Raw genomic sequence first — 19,727 nt, forward strand, 5'->3', positions numbered from 1 at the left:
CAGTTCCGCTGGGGAAGGATAGTTATCAGAACGCAATTCGAGTAGGACACTTCTGATAACTGCGCTCTTAGAACGGTCTGTCCGAAAGCGGCTATAGTGTGGTCAATAAATCAATTCCCCTTGCCTGCTAGGCCCAGTTGAGCTATAACTGCAACTTAGCTGTGCATGAGGTAATGTGAAGTTCTGAAGAACCACCATAGTCACTGAGAGAATGTTTTTTTTAGCTGGCAAGTTTGAGGGTAGATCAGCAGCTTTAAAGAGCCAGACAACGTGATCTTTAAATAAATGGTCTGACAGATGATGTTTACCCGCACAAAGACAAACTGCAAGCAAAGGTCTCTCCATGACTCACGGCTTGAATGAGACCAATTATAACTTTCAGCTAGGATTTTGTGATGGTTTAAAAAAAAAAAAAATCTAAAAATCGTCTTAAACCATTCTTTGGAAATGTACTTCAAGCATTCAGCATTGCATTGTCTGTCAAAGAGTAATGACATTACACTGTTGATATAAACTCTACATGGTAAGTGGCTAAAGTGGTCAACTTGTGAGGCTTTTCACCTCTTGAACGCCTCAGGATTGAGCCTGCTTGTGCAGATAAGCTTGCCCTCATGCGCATAAGTGACAAGAAACAGAGAGACTTTTGTCTTGTGCACAGATCGTCAGCTGACTCTTTTTGTATCACTCATAGGTAATAAACAAGATTTCTGGCATTTACCTTGGCCTCGTTAATGATACGGCTGCCTCCTCCCCGGCCTAATTATTCGAAACTCCTATGTTTTTAAGGAACCACAGATTTCCGCAAACCACCATGTATTTACACACAGCACTGAGTCTGATGAAGACACACTAATAAGATCTGATGAGGACATAATTGTCTGATGAATCTGATGCATTTGAGATGGAGCGGTGAAACGTCTAAAAGAAGCAGGTCGTCCACTGGAACAGGATACGGAAAATCTGCAATACAGTGTGTGATTCACCTGAAGTTCCTATATTTGGTCTCCAAAAAGTACATTCCAGCGCCCAAAGACAAAATGAAAGCGTCTTATGTAACCATTATCTCTCAGTGAACACACACACACACACACACGTTGAAAATGTCAATTACACTGCTGACTTTTACCCAGATAACAGTGTAATAAAGAAATCTGCCCCAGAGCTGGCTGTATTTCTGCTTCAGGTGTCAAACAGCAGCACAACTGCCACATACATGTGCAGACACAATAACTCTGAGCATGACTACTGTTATGTGCATGAAGCATGTTTCACCACGTACACAGACACACACTCATGCACACAGTCAGGGATAGTGAGAAAAGAGCAGTTATGCAAATGCGGTGCGAAAGCAGAAGAATGCACACGCTGTGGTTTCAGATCAATGTTGTTTGAGCCATCTCTGACAGCTCTTCAAAATCAGACAGGGCTAAAGTGAGACCAAGACTGACAGGAAGAAAGGTCATCAGAGAGGCATACATAAGTTACATAGATGAAGCTATGCAGAGATAAAAGTAAAATGTTTGCAGCAAATCAAGGTAAAGTCAAACATTTGATTCATGCAATCTCAATATAGAAATCCACCTCAAGCAGTACAGTGGTGTGAGTGTGCATGCATGCATTTGTGGAAACCGTGTGTCAGAGTGGGTCCTTCACTGTAGTCGGTATACAGTGTAGTCTTTAAATAAAGACTACAGGATTGGAGAGGAAAGATGTTCAGAGAGAAAGGTGGAAGGTAGAGCTGTTAGCCACGAAATGAGGAGATAGTTTGGATATGGAGATGGAAAACAGACAATAGGGATGGAGCATTACAATCAAAGCTGGTCTCATCTGAAAATGGATAACAGGTACGTTCGTTCATATCTCCACACTTATCCATCATCCCATGGCTGTTGTTTAGATAAGTTTAAAAGGGTAAAAACAATTAATCTTTTCTCCTGATACACAGATTAGCAAGGTGAGCTTCCTTCATCAGTACGACGTCATCCTACGTTTCCATCCCAAGTACATTATCACCAGTGTTTAATTGACCACAAGTGCTTAAAAGGAGGAATAAGGGAGTGACAGAAGGCACTAATCCACAGACTCTCATGCAAGAAATCCCTGGTTTGAGATTTGTCTTGCACAACATTGTCAACATTAACTGCACTTTACTGCTTCCCTCCCACTCACTATTTTTCAGTTTTCCACTATGCTCTCACCTGTCTAACAAGGGACAAATTTGACTCATAGACAAATGTTGCCAGTGCCATAGAGTTCAATACCAATGATGGCCTCCAAGCGATGGCCTCAACAGACTCGGAAAGCATCCAGTTCCTTATATATAAGTGCAAGTATTTGATTTTTCGAACAGGTTTTGATGTCATTAATTAGATTAATTTCTCCTGATCAGAAAGCTGGAGGTCATTTTGAAAATAGTTCTGCAGTTGAATAGATCCTTTTGTACCCTTTTAATTGTTCTGCTTCTTCTTTCAGGTGAACGACATATGTTGATGAGTATTTGTTGTTCATGGAGAAGACACAGAGAAATCGCAAAAGCAGCCTTGGCGTTTTTTTCTTTTCTTTATGTGCACTCCTACGCTTGGAGGTCGAAAATTAGTTTCCAACTTTGATCCAAAACAAATTGAATGCGGCATTTTAAAGTGCTACATATGCAAGCCATTAATAACTTCCCCCAGTTACTCAGATTCCTCAGTCTAGTTAAATGCCTTTCACTGAAAATGTGTTTTAATGTAAAGAGCAAAGGCAGAAAGACTGAGGTTACAGTAGAGGTGACGATGAGAATCCAGGGAAATAGTTAATTACTTTCTAGTCGTATTGGAGAAACACACCTGCTTTAGAAATTGTCCTAAGGGGATCAGATCATGTAAAAGATCAACTGTTAGTGTTGGCAGAGGGCCACGACATCATTAAAACCATATAACTGGTCACAACTGCGTTTGCCAAGTCAAGCCTCCGGCTGCTTTGAAACCGCCTCGTTTGCGAGCGACTTTTCATGATAACGCTCTGTGAGCTTAGGAAGATTATGAATCGCTTTGACCTGAAGGAAACGTGTCGACGACGTGTTATCGTAAAAGTAAGTGGCAGTGGTCCGTTTAAATGTGGCATCTATGAACAATATCAAACCACTTCAAAAAATCTTTAAAAGGACTATAAGACTTATTTGCCATCGTTTTGGTGATCACAACAGTGGCAACACACAGGTAAGTTGAGAAATTTGTGGACAGAAACACAATTTTGGCTGTTCTAGATAATAAAATAAGATTAGATTAAGTTAGCTGATTAAGATGGGCTTAATGTGCAGACCCTCAGCTCTAATTAGAGGCATTTGCATCCATTTGGGAGGAAGTCTTTTAACTAGAGCTCTTTGATATGTAGAATTGATATTTTTCTGGGGCTATGCAAATTGGCAAATTAACATAAAGAAAATGCTTCTTCTTAACAGTTTGTTTGTGGTGAACAACTGCTTGAAGCCACGGACGTCACCAAAAAAATGGGTTTCTGTCTTTGTGATGCTTTGTAGAGCCTTTCATACAGCTGCCTTCGGTTGCTGTTTGTGTGTCTTTTTGCCTTTAGTGTTGTCGGGTTGAGATCAGGTCACTGACTGCAGAATACTCCCCTTCTTCTCCCTCAGAGAGTCTTGAGATGCTTGCTCGGTATGTTTTGGGTCACTTTCAATCTGTTCCTTCTCATCAACTCAGCCACATTTGGCTGAAGTTGAGAAGACGACCTATATTTTTACACTTCAGAATGCTGCTGGTCTTGCATAATCAATAAACCCAGTGCCATTTCAAGCCAAACATGCACATGCCATCGCACTGCTCCACGTGGGTTTGAAGTTTATTTTGGAGAATACTTCAGACCATGAGCCATCTCCATGCTTTTCATTCTGGTGGAGGTTGATCCTAGTTTTATCTGTCAAAAAGCAAACATGTCAAACTTGGAATCAACTCCAGAGTTTTTACCTTCTTAAGTGATGAAGAAATGCAGAAGAAATAGCCCACAGCTGTACGCGAATTAGCTTTTGAGTCAATTGTTCAATTATATTTGGGCTTCAGAAACAGATGTTCTATGTATTAAAGAGCTTTAATTCCCAACCCCCTCTTCCAATTCGGATGTGGATACCATCAAAACTAAAGAGCCTGTACTTTGAGCATCATCCAGCTATGTCCAGGCCTAACACTACTGGCTTTTATCAACGATAATATTGAACATGGAAGCTGGGCTGCCCCACTGAACGCGCTCCCTAGTTCAATAGCCCCGGGGAGAAATTGTATCACATCCGGTGTATTGAGGAAATATAGAAGAGCTCGGAGTCTGAGGCTATATATGAAACAATGAGTCACTGTCACAGTCTATACATACACGCAAGCTTATTTACGTCCTCGCAAGTATGTCACAACATGCGTCCCTAATGTGCCTGTCACCACAACAAATTCATTTGTCCATATCTTTTTACAGCAGTCTAGACAGCCAGTTATATAATCATGCAGGTATGTGAGCCTCTGGTGTGGAGGTATGACATCTGAAACGGGAGCTAAATCTACAGTAAACCTATTGACAAGACCAGTCTGGACTGCACATGCAGTTATCTGCTCTGCAGCTGAATCAATCTCAACTAGGTCACTCACTGCCAGCTGACTATGCGTGTGCATGTGTGCGTCCACAGTATATACGTGTGGACAGCAAGGACCAGCTGGGACTATGGTGGTCCTGAAATGCATCCCTTTTCTATGCCTGTTTTTTTTTTTTTTTTTATCTCTGACGCATCACATTTCACCATTAAAATGACCCAGAATTTAATTTATCACCGAATGGTCTCATTAAAATAGATAAATACCTCCAGTGTAACTAGAAAAACTTTTTCTTTTAAATGAGTCTTTCAGGAGATCCTTGAAAAGCAAATTCTTAAGCAGAGGCAGAACTCGATAACTGTGCTCTATTTTGACACGTGCACTTAACACACACACACACACACACACACACACACACACTTGAATATCCTCAAATATTGTCATGCATTTTTGGGAAATAAACAGCTGCAATTTTCCAGCTGACCATTGTCCAGAGCATCATACTGCCTCTGCTGCCTTCTCCTCTTCCCTCAGCGCCTGTTGTATTGGAAACGCCGTGACCCCAGGTGGCCATTAGAAATTGGCACCCATCAAAGTTGCTCAGATATTTCAGGCTTGGCTGTTTTTCCTGATTCCTACACACAATCCCAAGAGCTAATAACTTGCAGCTTTATGTTGTCGTAATCAACGTAATTAAGTTCTCCAGTGGGGATTTGAACATTTTGCTACCTTACTTGGACGCAACCAAAGTAAAGTCTCAGTGAGATGTGTCATGTTGATCTCCAAGAGACACGTACCCCGTTACAGGTCAAGAGAGAACACAATCTGAAGAGGAAATCTCACTGTAGAAAGGTTCTCCCAAAAAGATTCAGGAGGCATGGAGAGTTGACTTTCATGTATTTTATTTTGAGAATAACCCAAAAACTGCACACACCATTTCAACCTCACATGTATGCTGGAAAAAAAATCACTTAACCTGAGTTTGTCATCCATACTGCCCACTCTGTAAGACAAAAACTTAACTATTGTATTTATTTTTTTTAATTATATAGAAAACGCGAGAGACAAATGAGCTTGTGCGCAGTTCGCGTCTCCAAACGACACGTAGGCCATTTTCAATGTCATCAAAAAAGCTCCCATCCCTTTCTCTCTTTCTCTTTCTCTCTCTCAGTAGCTGTCGAAGCTTTCAGAAGAAAAAGGAGGAAGCAGAGGGAGGGCAGGCAGTGCGGCGGCAGCAGCTTGTCAACTGACGGACCGTAAAACATCTGACTAAATAAGCCACCTGCAGCTACCACAGTCACTTATTAACTGCCCGAGGCGACGCACGAGGCGAGACTTCACTTTAAGCGTTTCATTCTTCTCCGTCGTTGTTTCCTCTCTGGTGCCAACAACTTCGGTCGGTCAGTTCAATTAAAGAGACCCACAGCTGCGCTGACACACGGAGAATGGCAGACTCGGCGGCGACAAACAGTGACGGGGAGGACGGACCCCGCGAGCCCATGCGGGGCTTCGCGCGCCAGGGAGCTCTCCGGCAGAAGAACGTGCACGAGGTGAAGGACCACAAATTCATCCCGCGCTTCTTCAAGCAGCCCACCTTCTGCAGCCACTGCACCGATTTCATCTGGTGAGGAGCGCACCCGGGCACGGGTGGAGGGTTCACAGGACATAGTTTGGAAAAAGCTTTTATTTCAGTGGGATTTAATATATATGTATATATATATATATATATATATATATATATATTTATTATAAATATTTTTTTTATGTATATATATATATATATATATATATATATATATATATATATATATATATATAAAAAATAACCAAAGATTGGTCGGGGAAAGAAAAAAAAAAGCTTTTTAGTTTTGACATGAGTGCATATAAGCATGGATGAAAAGTGGACCCCAGTGTTTGACAGCATTGCATCATTAAGTTGTATCAGCAGTACTCCACCGGTTGCACGGTTTTCTCAAAATAAACATCGATTTCAGCCTTATCCTTGCACTTGTTGATATTACATCTGTAAGGAAGGGCAGAAAAGGCAAGACAGAGAAATATGTGGGCTGCACCAGTGAAATAGGAATAGCAGCAGACCATTGTTTGATGCTATCAAGTAGGCAGAGGAACTGAGAGAGACTGAGAAAATGCAAAGCCCTCTCCAAAAGCAGCAGCCAGCTGGAATAACCTGAGTGGTAATGAATAGTGTTTTTAACAGTGACACTGGTGCTGACACAACTTCTGCCTTCCGCCTCTGCCCCTTCCCTCTCATCCTCCTCCTTCATTTCCCCCCGTCTTGACAGTCACTTGAGCAGACCTGCCACCATAGAGCCCACCTGGGTTTACTAGACAGTGATACATATCTATGCGCAGGTTATTAATTAAATGAATTTAGGACTCTAGTTTGGCCTAATTTGTCCAGTTTATTATTATCCGCACAGTGCACTATTCCCAGAATGACTGTTAGTTGAGTCCTGTCACAAGCTTTTTAATTTGTGAATGGCTAAATGATTTGACCTAGAAGATTGTGTTCATGGGTTAATGGGATGGTCCCTCTGGCTGCAAATACACCCAAAATAGGAATATTGTTATCATTATCGATCTTATATATCAATCTATCTATCTGGGTCAATACGTACAATGGAAAAGAACAATGAGTGCACTGATGGATTTCATACTCAAGGATATTGTTGTCACAATATGAAAATGAGCTGGGCTCTGTGTGTGTGTGTATGTGTGTGTGTGTGCGTGTGTGTGTGTGTTTGTGTTTTCACAAGCACCCGAAGACATCCCAGCATGCCCCATGCTATTTGACTAGGTATGGCTGACCATTTCACCTGTGGCAGTTTCTTCTTAACAGAGCAATATGTGCTGGTGGACAGCTGTTCATACAACCGTTAAATTTCCCCTCTGCTTGTGTACCTCTGTGGGTGTGTGTGTGTGGGTGTGTGTGTGGGTGTGTATGCTTGATTCGGACTCTTTAGTGCTTCATTAAGATGGCGCACGGTGTTTAACATTAGGCTCCATGCAAACATGTCGAGTTGAGGAGCTGCTTTTGTGTATGTTGTGTGTAAATTGCTCTCCATTTATGTTCTCTCCACAGGGGCTTTGGCAAGCAGGGATTCCAGTGTCAAGGTGGGTCAATTAGAAGCACACACACACACACACACACACACACTGGGTGGTGGCGCTACATATTAATGACTGCCAATTTGTTTGTTCTCTTCTCGTTGTCTCTCCTCTCTGTTATCTCCTGCCTTGTGAATTTCCTTCTTTTTCCAGAATATTCAAAGGAAACCCAAAAGTGCCATGTTTCTCGTTTGATTCATAAAGTCACACATGCGCGGAAACGAGCCAAAACATGACCAACGGCCGTGTTTTAAACTGTTTTTAGACGCTTTTTTTTTAACAAACACTGTTCTCAAAGTTCAATTCTAAACCTAAAACAGGCCGCCCAGACAGCCTGAGGTGCAATTCATTTTCATCGAAAGACGATTGAAAGAAGGAGAAAGAAAGTTCTGGGACTTAAATAAATGCTGCTGAAAAGAAAGAATGAAGAATGAATAATAACAAGGATTGTTACTGTAGAAAATATTGTGTTCGTTTAAGAGAACAGTGATGTAAAGCAGCTGAGTATTTAAGTTTTCTTTTTTGTGAACCATGTGTTTCAGCTTTCGATCCCAAATCTACACTTTAGGTGGAAAATTTACATTTGGCAATAATATAGTGCAACCGAGGCTGGAAACCTGAGAGTGTAGTTTTGTAATTAATTCATAGAATTGAGCATTCTCTCGGTGTGGACACAGTTAAGAACTGTTGTGGACGCTGATCCAATACAGACAAAACAAATACAATATGAGTCCTGTGTTTTCTGTGGCTACAGACACTGAAACACCCAGCTGCACCATTTGTAAAAGGATGCTCTCTTTTCCTTAAAAGTCGGATGTTTAAAACACGGTTGACATTTTGAGTTGAGTCAAGCCAGCAAAAACCAAAATGTTTTTCATGGATGGAGACAATGTTCCCTTTTTACCCAAGTGTCCTTGAGACGGTGATGCTGCTTTTTTTTTTTGCATGCATTCTGCAGTGATTGTTGTGCAAGAACTGCCTCCATCCCTAATGGAAGGTCAAAATTTGTTCACTTTGGATCACTTAGGGGATGCACTCACTTCCTGGTGGGATAAAGTCTCTTTCTCAATCCAAGGGTATGACATAACAGAACTCGGTAGCGTGACAGGATTATCTGAAATATTTAACTTCCCTGTGTTGTGTAACACTGAAAATGTCATTTAAGATAAATGCAAATTCACAAAACTGTCAAAAAGAAGTCCACTTCTTTGCTTTCTTTCCTTCCTTCCCTCTCTGCTGCTCCTCTCTTTTCAATGAAACCGAGCAGCAGAGACGGATTCAGCCTCCTTGCTGCAGCTCCTTCCATGGCAGACGATATAAGCTGCCACCAGAACATGACAAAAATGTGGAGGAGCCGCTGGCATTTGTATTTTTATTCAATTTGCTTGAAGTCTGTATCTTTTCCTTTTTTTTTTCTTTCTTTTTTTTTCTACCACTGTTTTAACAGCCAGTTGGATGTTCAAGGATTTTTTGTTGTCTCCTAGCAACAGTGAAACATTGAGACGCAGCCCTCTATATGCTGTATGGAAGAGGTGCCTTTCAACGCCGTAGTGGGTTAGCCGGTAATTAGCACGTGCGTACATGTGAGGTGTCAGTAGTGCGCTTTAGGGGAAGCATCTGCATCCCCGCTCAGTGCCTGTGTGTTACTGGAGTTTGGAAAAGAAAAAGAAGAACCCCACCCTAAACTGTCCGATTGAACTCAAGTTTGTGTGTAGAATGATGACAGTGTGGGTTTTAGCTCGGGTGTGTGTTGCACTCAGCAACAGTTTGCTCTTACTTCGTTTCAGGTGTGTGTATGTGTTGGAGCGTACGACCTGAGTTGGTCTTCGAGCCATTTGTCCGTCTAGAACAGGCTATCATTTTCTTATAGCTCAGGGAGAAAGGGAATTCCTCTGCAAGGTCACACACACACACACACACACACACACACACACACACACACTCTCTCTCTCTCTTTCTCAACACACACACACAAGGAGTGAAGTGAGATATAAGTGTTTGGGTTTGCTTTGGTCCTTGGCTTTACATGCTTGTGTTAGTTCTCAGAGAAGTGCATGGATTAGATATGGGTGTCGTGCTGCTTTTGTTGCATGAGAAAACATTCCGTGTGACGATTGTTTGAGGTGTTTTTGGTTGTCTGTTGCCGTTTTTTGGCCTCAATAGTACACGACCTGCTATAAAGACGTCAGGTGGTTCAGCAAGATGTTTGTTTGCTTGTCCCAGCAGCATTTGACACAGTGACTTTTTTTTAAATTGTTTTATTTAAATATCAGAGCAGAAAAAAAGGAAGTTAGGTTTGCCTTTGTTACACCAGTAAGATGTGTTTTTTTTTTTTTTTTTGTTATTTGACTTTTAATGAGCTGTCGGCTGAAAACCTAATTCTTTTTGAGAAAATGATGCTTCTGTGTCCACAGTCCCCTTCGTCTAAACTTTAAAATGATACTTCACATTAAATTAGACTTTACGATTCAGTCGGGGAAGCGTTTGCGTTGAAGTAATCTGGCTCTTGATCCCCAGTGTGCCGATGAAAGATCTCGGCCTGAACAACAGCTTGTGCCTGGTTTCAGAGAGCTGCGCCTCACGATGGTTTGTATGATTTTTGAAAAGGATGTGGCTTAACAAGTTTCCTTTTCTCAAACGCAATCAGATGTCGTTTTAGATCTACCCACAGTAAGATGATGTGGTAGGATTTCTCTTCTTTTTTTTTTTCTTTTTTTTTTGTTCGTGTTAATCAGGCTTTTATTTGGAAAGATCATTTAGTTACATCATGTAACCATACATGTATAAAGTACTAGCGATTCAGACTTGAGTAGAAGTACAAGTACTCTATCAAAAAAGTGACTTGAGTAGAAGTAGAAGTGCTCTTTAAGCACCGTACTTAAGTGGAAGTACTAAAGTATTAAACATGTTTTGTACTTAAGTATTGCAAGTAGTTTATTTTTAAAATTACTACTCAAGTACTGAAAGTAAAAGTAAAAGTATTTTGTATGAATTGTCTTTCACTCCGGCGAATGAAAACAGAGACTGTAAGTAGGGCCAGGGGTGGTCTTCTTCCTCACCGTCAACACCACGATCACTCGAAGTTGAAGGTGTTTCTGGTTCTTCCATCTTTGGTTCAAACAAAGCACTTTCTCTCGACGCAGGCAGGCAGCAGAGCGAAAGAGGCTGAGCAGAGAGCAGCACGAGCGGTCTTCTCACCCTTCAGTTTGCACACATTAGATCTACGTCATGTATAACTTCGCGCCACAGTAAAATTGGATGCAACGGTTGTTATAGCAACCATAAACTCTGAACGGGACGTTAGACTTGAACTAGAGTGACTGTGGGGTTTGGAATGATTCCTAACATGTTTATAATAACGAGTAACGATGCAGCACATATGAAATGTATCGGAGTAAAAGTACTAAACTCATTGCAAATATGTACTGAAGTAAAAGTGGAAGTAGGAGAAAAAAATAATACTCCAGTAGAGTACAGATATAGCATTTTAGTACTTAAGTAGAGTAGTGAAGTAGTTCTACTTTGTTACTATACATCTATGTAACTGCTGAGTGTGTAACTAAATTACTGTTGCAGTCCCCTAATTCCAGGCACAGAAAAAACTCAGTAGATTGTCAGATCAGTAAAACAAAACTGTATTTTATGGTGCAGTGCAGAGGAGGAATTCAGTCGTCTCACTGCCTGAGGAAAGAAATTAATGTTGTGAGGACATTTCGTACTGAACTTTTTTTTTCTTTTTTTTTTTTTTACACCTGCTGTATAAAGGTACATTCTGTTGTATGCCAATGATGCATGATGGCTGTGCCCAGTGATTAATATCCTTTTAGATGTATCTTTCTTTCTTTCTTTCTTTCTTACACTTTGTGATTTAAAGATAATCCACGCTTTTTCACAAAATGACTTGAATAACTTTATTTCTTCCAACTAAAATAATAGCAGCTATCATGTAGTGGGAGTGCATCTGCATAGAAAATAAATGCAATTAAAACGATTTTAGCAAACCAACCCATGGAGAAGAAGCCACTGTCAGTTTTGCTTGACTCCTCAGGACGGAGGCTGTTTACTCCTCCAATTCTGTGCCCTTCAATCCTTAACTGTGCTCTCTACAGCTCTGTCTGAGGAGATCAGGGCACGGACTACTGTTAGAAAGTGGAGACTCACAGCAGGGCCCTCGTTCTTTTTAGTCATCTTTTTGCTCATCTTTTTGCTCAGGAGTTAGAGAAGTGCAGAGACTTACCTACTCTGTGCAGCGATCTTTTGGTGAGGTGCACAGAGAGAGGATGGGTGGGTGTCACTGCCCACACGGGGGAGGAGCAGGTGGGCCAGGCACAGAGGTGGTCATTTAGTTTCTTGCGGTATGTTCACAAATGTGGCCACTCTAACAGAAAGCTCTGCTGTCACTCATATTGCAGATTGAGAAAATGACCCACCTTTTTTGGCTTCACTCCATTCTCCCACCTACTACAAACTCTTTGTTTTATAAATTAAGTAGCTGAAAAGGAAAAGAAGTTCTGAATGTGTCCAAGAATCATTAAATCTGAGTTAATTAAATTTAAGTCTTCTTGGATTGAAAATGAGAACCTGGCAAGTTTTCCTTCGGTATCGTGCAGTGAAAATATTGTACTGGGACCTGTTCAAATTTACTAGTCTTCACATGAAAGTGACACGTCAATAATTGGCGGATTTGGAGTATTAAAGGAAGTCTTTTTAATTGTAGTGCTTGAAGAAGGGTGGCGTGTGTAATACATTCTTTGTTTCCATTAATCTTTGCAGCATAGCTACTTAGCCTTAACTTTTCTGACCTCTGACTGGAACAAATCAAAGAAATTAGCAGAAGAAGTCACATTTTCTGGGACGCTCACTTCGCTAAGGTTTGCCAACATTGAGTTGGTAAGCGATTATTTATGATACAAATAATAGCAAATGACAACTTAATACTCTGTTAATTTTTATACTCCTATTATAACATGAAACTACTGATGAATGAGTAATTCATACAACCTTTAGATAGAATAACCACTATTTATTTGAAAAGAAAACAGAAAGATACATTTAAAATGATAATGTCTTTTTAAACAAAGCCACACACGGTAAAATATGCCATGTCCACATCAGAGGACTGCACTACAGCCAGCTGACACCGTTAAAAGGGCATCAGCTCCATCAATCAGTCAGTTACCTTTATGAAATGATGGAAAACGGTAGGAAAATGTGACATTTTTGTCAGTTTCATCCAGCTCTTCTCATTCAGGTGAATGAACATGATTACAATGATTGTGCAGACATGATTACAATTATCTCAAAGAACTGTGATTACAAAATCACCAGTTTACTATGCACATGTCAAATGTTTAATGAGTTTTTTTAAAAACAGGAAAGAAGGAACTTTTCCTTCTTCTTTTAAGTGACATTTATCACTGCTGTTGAAGATTTGTAGTACATCTGTACATCTTATCCGACATGCTTTGATGTGACATGCACACTTGGCTTTCTCAAGGTTGATATGAAATGTTCTGAACTTTTTATTATTAAGTGACTTAAAGGCAAGGATGGTAATCCTGTTCAGAAACACATTTTGTAATACTGGGTGAAACAGTCTGAGCTCAGCGGAGGTGCCCCTTTCAAATCTTGCTAGCTCTCTTGCTAGATCTCCAGGATTACCAACCATGCCTTAAGTGACCATTTTCATCCATTTCATGGATTCAGACTTTGGTTTGAAAATGTGAGGGGAAAAAAAAGAAAAATTGAAAAATGCCCTTGACTAGTTTTGTCCCAAGGTCAACAGCACCACATCTTCAGTTTCTTTGGCTTTATTCTTTTTTTTTTTTTTTACATTGATACACAAGCAAAGTCTTTATAAAGAATGCAAAGCAAGGCACACCCAGCTGCTTGAATGGTGGTGGTGGTGGTGGTGGGTTATATTACTGCAAACACAAGTAGTGAAGCTGTCTGGGTTTTGCACACTGTGCAAGACTGTAAAGCATTGCAGGTCGGAGAAACTGACTCCCACAGTGTTGTTGCTGTAAACAATACATCGTAATGCCTCAATGGGATTCTACTGTTTAGTTTTCCATACTCTAGAAAGAGTGTGGGACTCTGTAGCAGCTTGTGCAATGTTATGTAATGTTTATTTCTAAGAAATGTATGTTTTCAGCATGTCATACTCACTGTGCTGGGGGAGTGTGTGTGTGTGTGTATGCATGCACGTGCTTCATGTTCCACTTAATGAGCTGGTGAGCTCTGATTTCCTTAATGGCTGCTTGTGCAAAACTGTGTGTGCTCTAATGCTTCCGCGTGATTGGTTTAGTGTGTGTGTCTATACACGTGTTCCAAAATGAGTACGTTGATAATGAGTTGGGTTTTAGTTTGTAACAGGATGTTGAGTGCCCTCCTCTGTCTCCTCGCAGAGTTAATGGACAAATTATCCCTTTAGAGAGCCTGAAAGCGATGGAGGAGACGTGGAGAGGCAGGAAGTGCAAGAAACATCGCAAGTAGGGGACGAAGGGGGAAAGGGGTAGAATTAGTGGAGATTAGAGAAAGAAAAAGAAAAAAAAATAGGACAGATGCATGAAAAGATGGTGAGATGAGAGGGAGGTGGAGGCAGAAGCAAATGAAAGACATACAGAATAAGTGGGGGTGGAATTTGTTAAAGGAAGAGGCAGAGGGGTATAATGTGAGTGGGAGGGGCTTAACCCTTTAGGCGCCAAGATTGTTTTTTGAAAATACTGGATTTTGACATTAATATTTCAAAAGCTGGTGGCTGAAAGGGGGTTAAAGATAGATGCCTACTGTACATTAGAAAAATTTTGCCAATGATCCATAGTTTATGTGGGGTATGAAATTATTTATCTAATTTGCATATTATGACGTCATCAGGTGGTGGCCATTTTGAATCTCATTATGTTCAGGAAATATTGGAATTGAGTGATTATGAACTTGTTTTTTAAAAACTTTTTTTTTCTTTTTGTCTTTTTATCATCATCTATAATGATCAGGGAACAGGAAAGCAACAATAAAACAGAATAATGTAGTAAAATATTACTATATCATCATTACCATATAGTAGGAAAACACATGCGAAAAGTTGCCTATATTTTTTCAGGAAATAGTGGATATTGACTTGATGTTTGAACTTATTTTCATTTTTAACCCTAACCCTAACCCATGAAATTTTCTTAAAAGTTGAAAGACGCTTATGTCTTATGTAATTGAAAAGAGCCATAAAAGATATGTTACATGTTCTTTTGGAAGCAATCATGTTTGTTCTTCGGTCTTGAAATATAACATGATTGTTAAAGATAAAGTGAATAAACGGAACACTATATAGCAAGAGAATAAAGTGGAAGGACGGATAAGGACATTGTAAATATGATAATTGTATAACATACTGTATATGATTTATTGGTGTGATTAGGCTAATATCCTGCTAATGTACAAACTACACTAAATGAATCTTGGCAGAAGGTTTAAAACGAGTGCTAAAAGGTATGCTGGAATGACACTCCAGCAGTGAGGTGGCTGGAGAGATTTTCTTTTACCAGGCAGAGAAGATAATGGAAAGGAAAGACGAGGCGAGAGATGGAGGGAAGATAAAATGGTGTAGGCGTGTTTAAGTGTAATTTGTGCCTAAAAGAAGCTCATAAAACTGTTGCATGCCACAGCTAATAGCAACCCGTAAAAGGGAAAAAAAACTGTATATAGTTATGAAATACACCGAAAAGGAGCTCTGTCTAAGTTGCCTTCGACTGATGCCATCTTTTGTGCTCGATTTTAACTTGGTGTCTCTTTTGCCAGCTGCTGTTTGGGAATGGTGCCCACAGTTCCTCTGAAATCCTACAAAATGTTTTCTGGCGTGTTTCAGGATTCTGTGCAGGTTCAAATGAGCTGGTGCTTATTTGCAAACGCTGGCGTCTGTTGCAGCTCAGGTGCTTCTGCAACTAAAACCTGTGTGGGTGGGAGGTCGCAAGATCTAAAACCCACCTCCCACACACACACACACACGGAATGCATGCAGAAAACCTAATGGGTTTTCATGTGTTGAACGTAGAAAGGCGGACACAAAGATCGGACGTTGAGATGTATCATTGGATACAGAAGCAACAGAAAAAGGTTATAAACATTTGACTGTTATCCAGTCTTTTGTTTTCCTTCTCCTTTGTACTCATTGCTTCCGGAACATTCCTTTGACCCTTTGGTCTCCCTTTCTAACTCACTATTTTGCTCGATCACATACCTTCTAACCCATCCCGTCTGGTTTTCTGTTTGTTCCCCTTCGTCTCTTGCCCTTCTCTCCTTACCTCCCCTATTCTGTCTTTGCTCAAAGCTCTATTACTCTATTACTCCCCCGTCTTTTCTCCTTCCACCATTCCACCAGCTCCCCACTTCTCCCTCCACCACCCCCCCCCCCTTTCTCGCAAGTGGCTGCGTGCTAGAAGCTGTGGGCTTTGATGCTTTTATAAATAGCTAAAGTGTTCCACCGAGAGTACCACCAAATGGGATGGATGGATGGATGGATGGATGGATGGATGAGGGAGTGGAGAGGAGGATGGAGGAGGAGGCTGGGCTGAGTGTGTAGGTGTAAAGGGAGAGCAGTGGAAATCATCAGAAGAAGAAGAAGGCAAAGATTAAAAAGTGACAGAGGCACAGGGATGCGATGATGGAGACAACAAAGCGAAAGGATCAGACAATAAATTACAGATATTTTCAGTCCTGCTGGCTTCAGGATTACAATTAGTCCAAGAGGCAGATGGTATGCATATTGGATTGGTAATTTGGTTATGTCTTGTTGTGAAAAACCCCCCAGAATAATTAGATTGAATTAATTTAGCAGCCGCTAATAATTTCGCTCCCACCCGCTTATGTTTATGGTTAGGAGGTAGTAAAATGTTTAGATAAGGATTTTTTTTTAAATATAGAGCGACAGACCATACAGTTTAACTCTCATTGCTCATATCATATTACACTACCTGCCAGCAGATTCCTGTCGTCTCACATTTTTTTTAAGCCTGGGTTGTAAAACTACTACGTGTGTGTAAATAAATTCATATTTCACAATTTCTGATCTATCGTTGTTTAATGTTGATGAAAGAAAGTGAGCTGAGGTCATCGAGTAAAACCTGAAATGAGAATTTCTTCACAAACTGTGTTTTAGATCATGCAGCCAAGGAATTATTCTGCTTCGACCTCTGGACTTTGGGCCGTGCTTAACTTTATGAAGTTAATACATGGACATCAGTACAAAATGAAATATCCCATGGTTGGAACTTAGCTCCTTTGGAAAGTACCAAGACCATTACCCTCCATATACCATCCTGCTGCCAGTCCAAAGCCTCACAGCAGCTGTGTGGTCGATACACTGCAGGAGTTCTATGAGTCAGTTTCCTGATTATTGTCAGAGAAGTTCTGACCTCTTCCTAACAGCTTTTCAAGCACTTTATTTGCAGCATTTTGAAGAGTTCATGTTATACAACACCATTCTGCAGCTTTTAGTGACGTGCTGCTGTAGTTTGTATAGCTCTGTTTGTGAGCTTCTGTCGGGTCGACCTATTGACAGAGCCAAAAATATTGCAGCATTATTGCGCATTGATTTCTCCATTGTTCCCTGGTGCTTTTCAGACACAACCAACTTGAGCCCCAAACAGCTTGTGCCCATGCTGCACGGCAACAGAGTCTAAATCAAACGTTTCAGGTGGGAAGCCGCACTCAGAGGATTACTGGTGGAGGGAAACGCTGACGTTTGCTGTTGGTTCCACTTAAATGAACTCTGAATTTTACAGATGATGTGCAATAAATAAAAAGATGAGCTCAGGAAGTGGTAAATATAAGTCACAGAAAAGCACTTTTTTTTTTTTTATCCACCAAAATTGATGCATTTTAACCGTGGAGGATTAAAAGATTGCTGTGTGAAGTGTTAGCTAAGTGCTCTACTGTGGCTTTGTTTATAGTAAGTTTTTCTGCCAGTATCAGTATGGTAACACCCAGTGTTACTTCCTCTTGATAGTTTAATTTGGTGTAGTGTTGAAGATCTGTGGGTGTGTGTGTGCTTCTGTTAATGTGTGAACACGTTTGAGAGAAGGTCTACCGTCTGAAACTGTGCATGTATGTGTGTGTGTATGTCTTCCTTGCTGTACTTGTACAGAATAAGAAATCTAAGCTACAGAGCTTAAAACGCCAGTTTTTGTGACGTGTATGTGTGTGTGTCATTCCACAGGTGTTTGTTTTTTTTTCTGAGGGGGGAGTACTCTAATTTTACTTGTCACAGAGCATCAGCTCCTTTTGCTCTGGTCTACTTTCACACATCTGAAGACTCCGATCACACACATTGCGTTCGCTTGTGCGTGTGCGCCTGTTACAGATTGACAGACAATGGCCTGTAGGAGGTTGTCCTTGTTACTGACATTTGTGGCAATCGTACACTCGTTGCTACGGTGACACCTTGGAGACGTACCAGGACGGATCAGACAGCCAATGTGGGTCAAGCCTGTTTGACATCCTCCACGCGCAAATACAGAAACAAATGGGATTGGACAGCTTTATAGCAGAACCTACATTTAGATCTTCCTCCTAAAAATACACAAGAAACAAAGTGTAAACTACTCCGACCTGCATTGTCACATATTTTCATCAAATTTGGTACACAAGCAAGTATCCTGAAAGCCAAGAGCCACATTTTAATCTAAATGTTTGTCAAGAGTACATGCGGCAACACTTTTCTCAACTCTGATGTGTTAATGTCCTTCCTCTGAACTCACGATTAATGTTTAATCAGCTGACTGAATAGCCAGTCTGTCAGCAGGAACTAGTCTTTTCCGCACTTGTTTATGCTCTCGGGGTTTTTTGTTTTTTAGTTATTGTTGTTTCATCTTTCATTGTGAAGTATTTTTTGTGCATTTTTGCCACTTTTATTCAATGTTTCCATTACCCCCTCCAGCGTATAATCTCCACAGTTTTTTTTTGTTGTTGTTGTTGTTTATTTTGGTCCCTTGGCAAGATCAGTCTCGGCTCTCACGGCAAATTCAGCTTTCAGGGCATTTCTCTTTGTGTACTTAGTTTTGTCTATGATCCTGGTATCGTGCCAGTTTTTGCCTTCCCTTGAAAGTTCCTTTGCTTGGACCTTTTTTAAATCTGCCATTTATCTACTCCGTCTAACACTTCGACTGATTTCCTGTGTTTGACCCCACTTTTGTCAATTAACTTGCATTGGATTCTGATGTGGCGTTTTTCATCTGGGCATTCGTCTACCATCACACAGTCCAAGCAAAACATTTGGGACTTCAGTGTATATATAGCAATCCATCAACCAGCTAAGTCCTAAGGCACTCTTTCAAAATTGCGAGCACTGTTGTTGGGAAAGAAAAACCCTAAAATCTACAGTACTGTCAGCAATCACTAAAATGAGCAGATAGAAAAAAAATATGAGAGCTTAAAACCACTGCTTTTATTGTAAACGGTTGCCTTTGCCCTTGTTTTGAACATGAAATCTAAAAAGAAAAATGTAGAATGAAAAAAATCTCGAAATCGTATGTTGCATTTGTTTTTTTTTTTATGGGTTAAAAACAGTAAAGCTACGTGCTGCCTGTGGGTGATAATCTTCACCGACCCCTCCAGCGGGCGTCCAGGCGTCATTAAGATTCTGCGAGGAGGATATGAGTTTTTGACTTTATCAGTACTGCACATCAATCCGCCAGGAACACCGAGGCAAATTTCCGTCTTTTTATTGCACTTGTCGAAGGAAGTCACTTTCATTATAATTCATAGGCTGATGAAATGGCCAGGCTGAAATGAGGCATCTCTGTGTGGCTAATGTCAGTCAGTGATAATGATTATTCATGTTTCACTAAATGCTTTTGTTTGATAACAGAGGGTGAAAAATGAAAAACTACATGAACGTTATATGTGCATGTTGTGAATTATTTAGCAGACAAAGCATACGGTGTACGTGTCATCACACATTAACATGTTTTAAAGTAGGTGAAAAAACTAACTTCTGCTTGTTTTGTTTCCTGTTTTAATTTAGAAGCTATTATA

The 19,727-nt window shown here is 40.5% G+C and overlaps 1 protein-coding gene across 2 annotated transcripts in view; it reads left to right on the plus strand.

Moving 5' to 3' along the window:
- Positions 1-1,778: 1,778 nt before the first annotated feature.
- LOC142372005 (protein kinase C beta type-like) overlaps positions 1,779-19,727 on the plus strand; it is a 96,073-nt gene continuing 78,124 nt past the window's right edge. The window contains exons 1-3 of one of the 2 annotated variants that reach the window (XM_075454732.1): positions 1,779-1,844; positions 5,743-6,195; positions 7,675-7,706. In XM_075454732.1, coding sequence (XP_075310847.1) covers positions 6,017-6,195; positions 7,675-7,706 — 211 coding nt within the window. In that variant the 5' untranslated portion in view covers positions 1,779-1,844; positions 5,743-6,016. The remainder of the gene's footprint in view (positions 1,845-5,742; positions 6,196-7,674; positions 7,707-19,727) is intronic. The other variant, XM_075454731.1, reaches the window with a different exon arrangement.

This window comes from Odontesthes bonariensis, chromosome 21 (assembly GCF_027942865.1).
Source record: "Odontesthes bonariensis isolate fOdoBon6 chromosome 21, fOdoBon6.hap1, whole genome shotgun sequence".
Lineage (NCBI taxonomy): Eukaryota > Metazoa > Chordata > Actinopteri > Atheriniformes > Atherinopsidae > Odontesthes > Odontesthes bonariensis.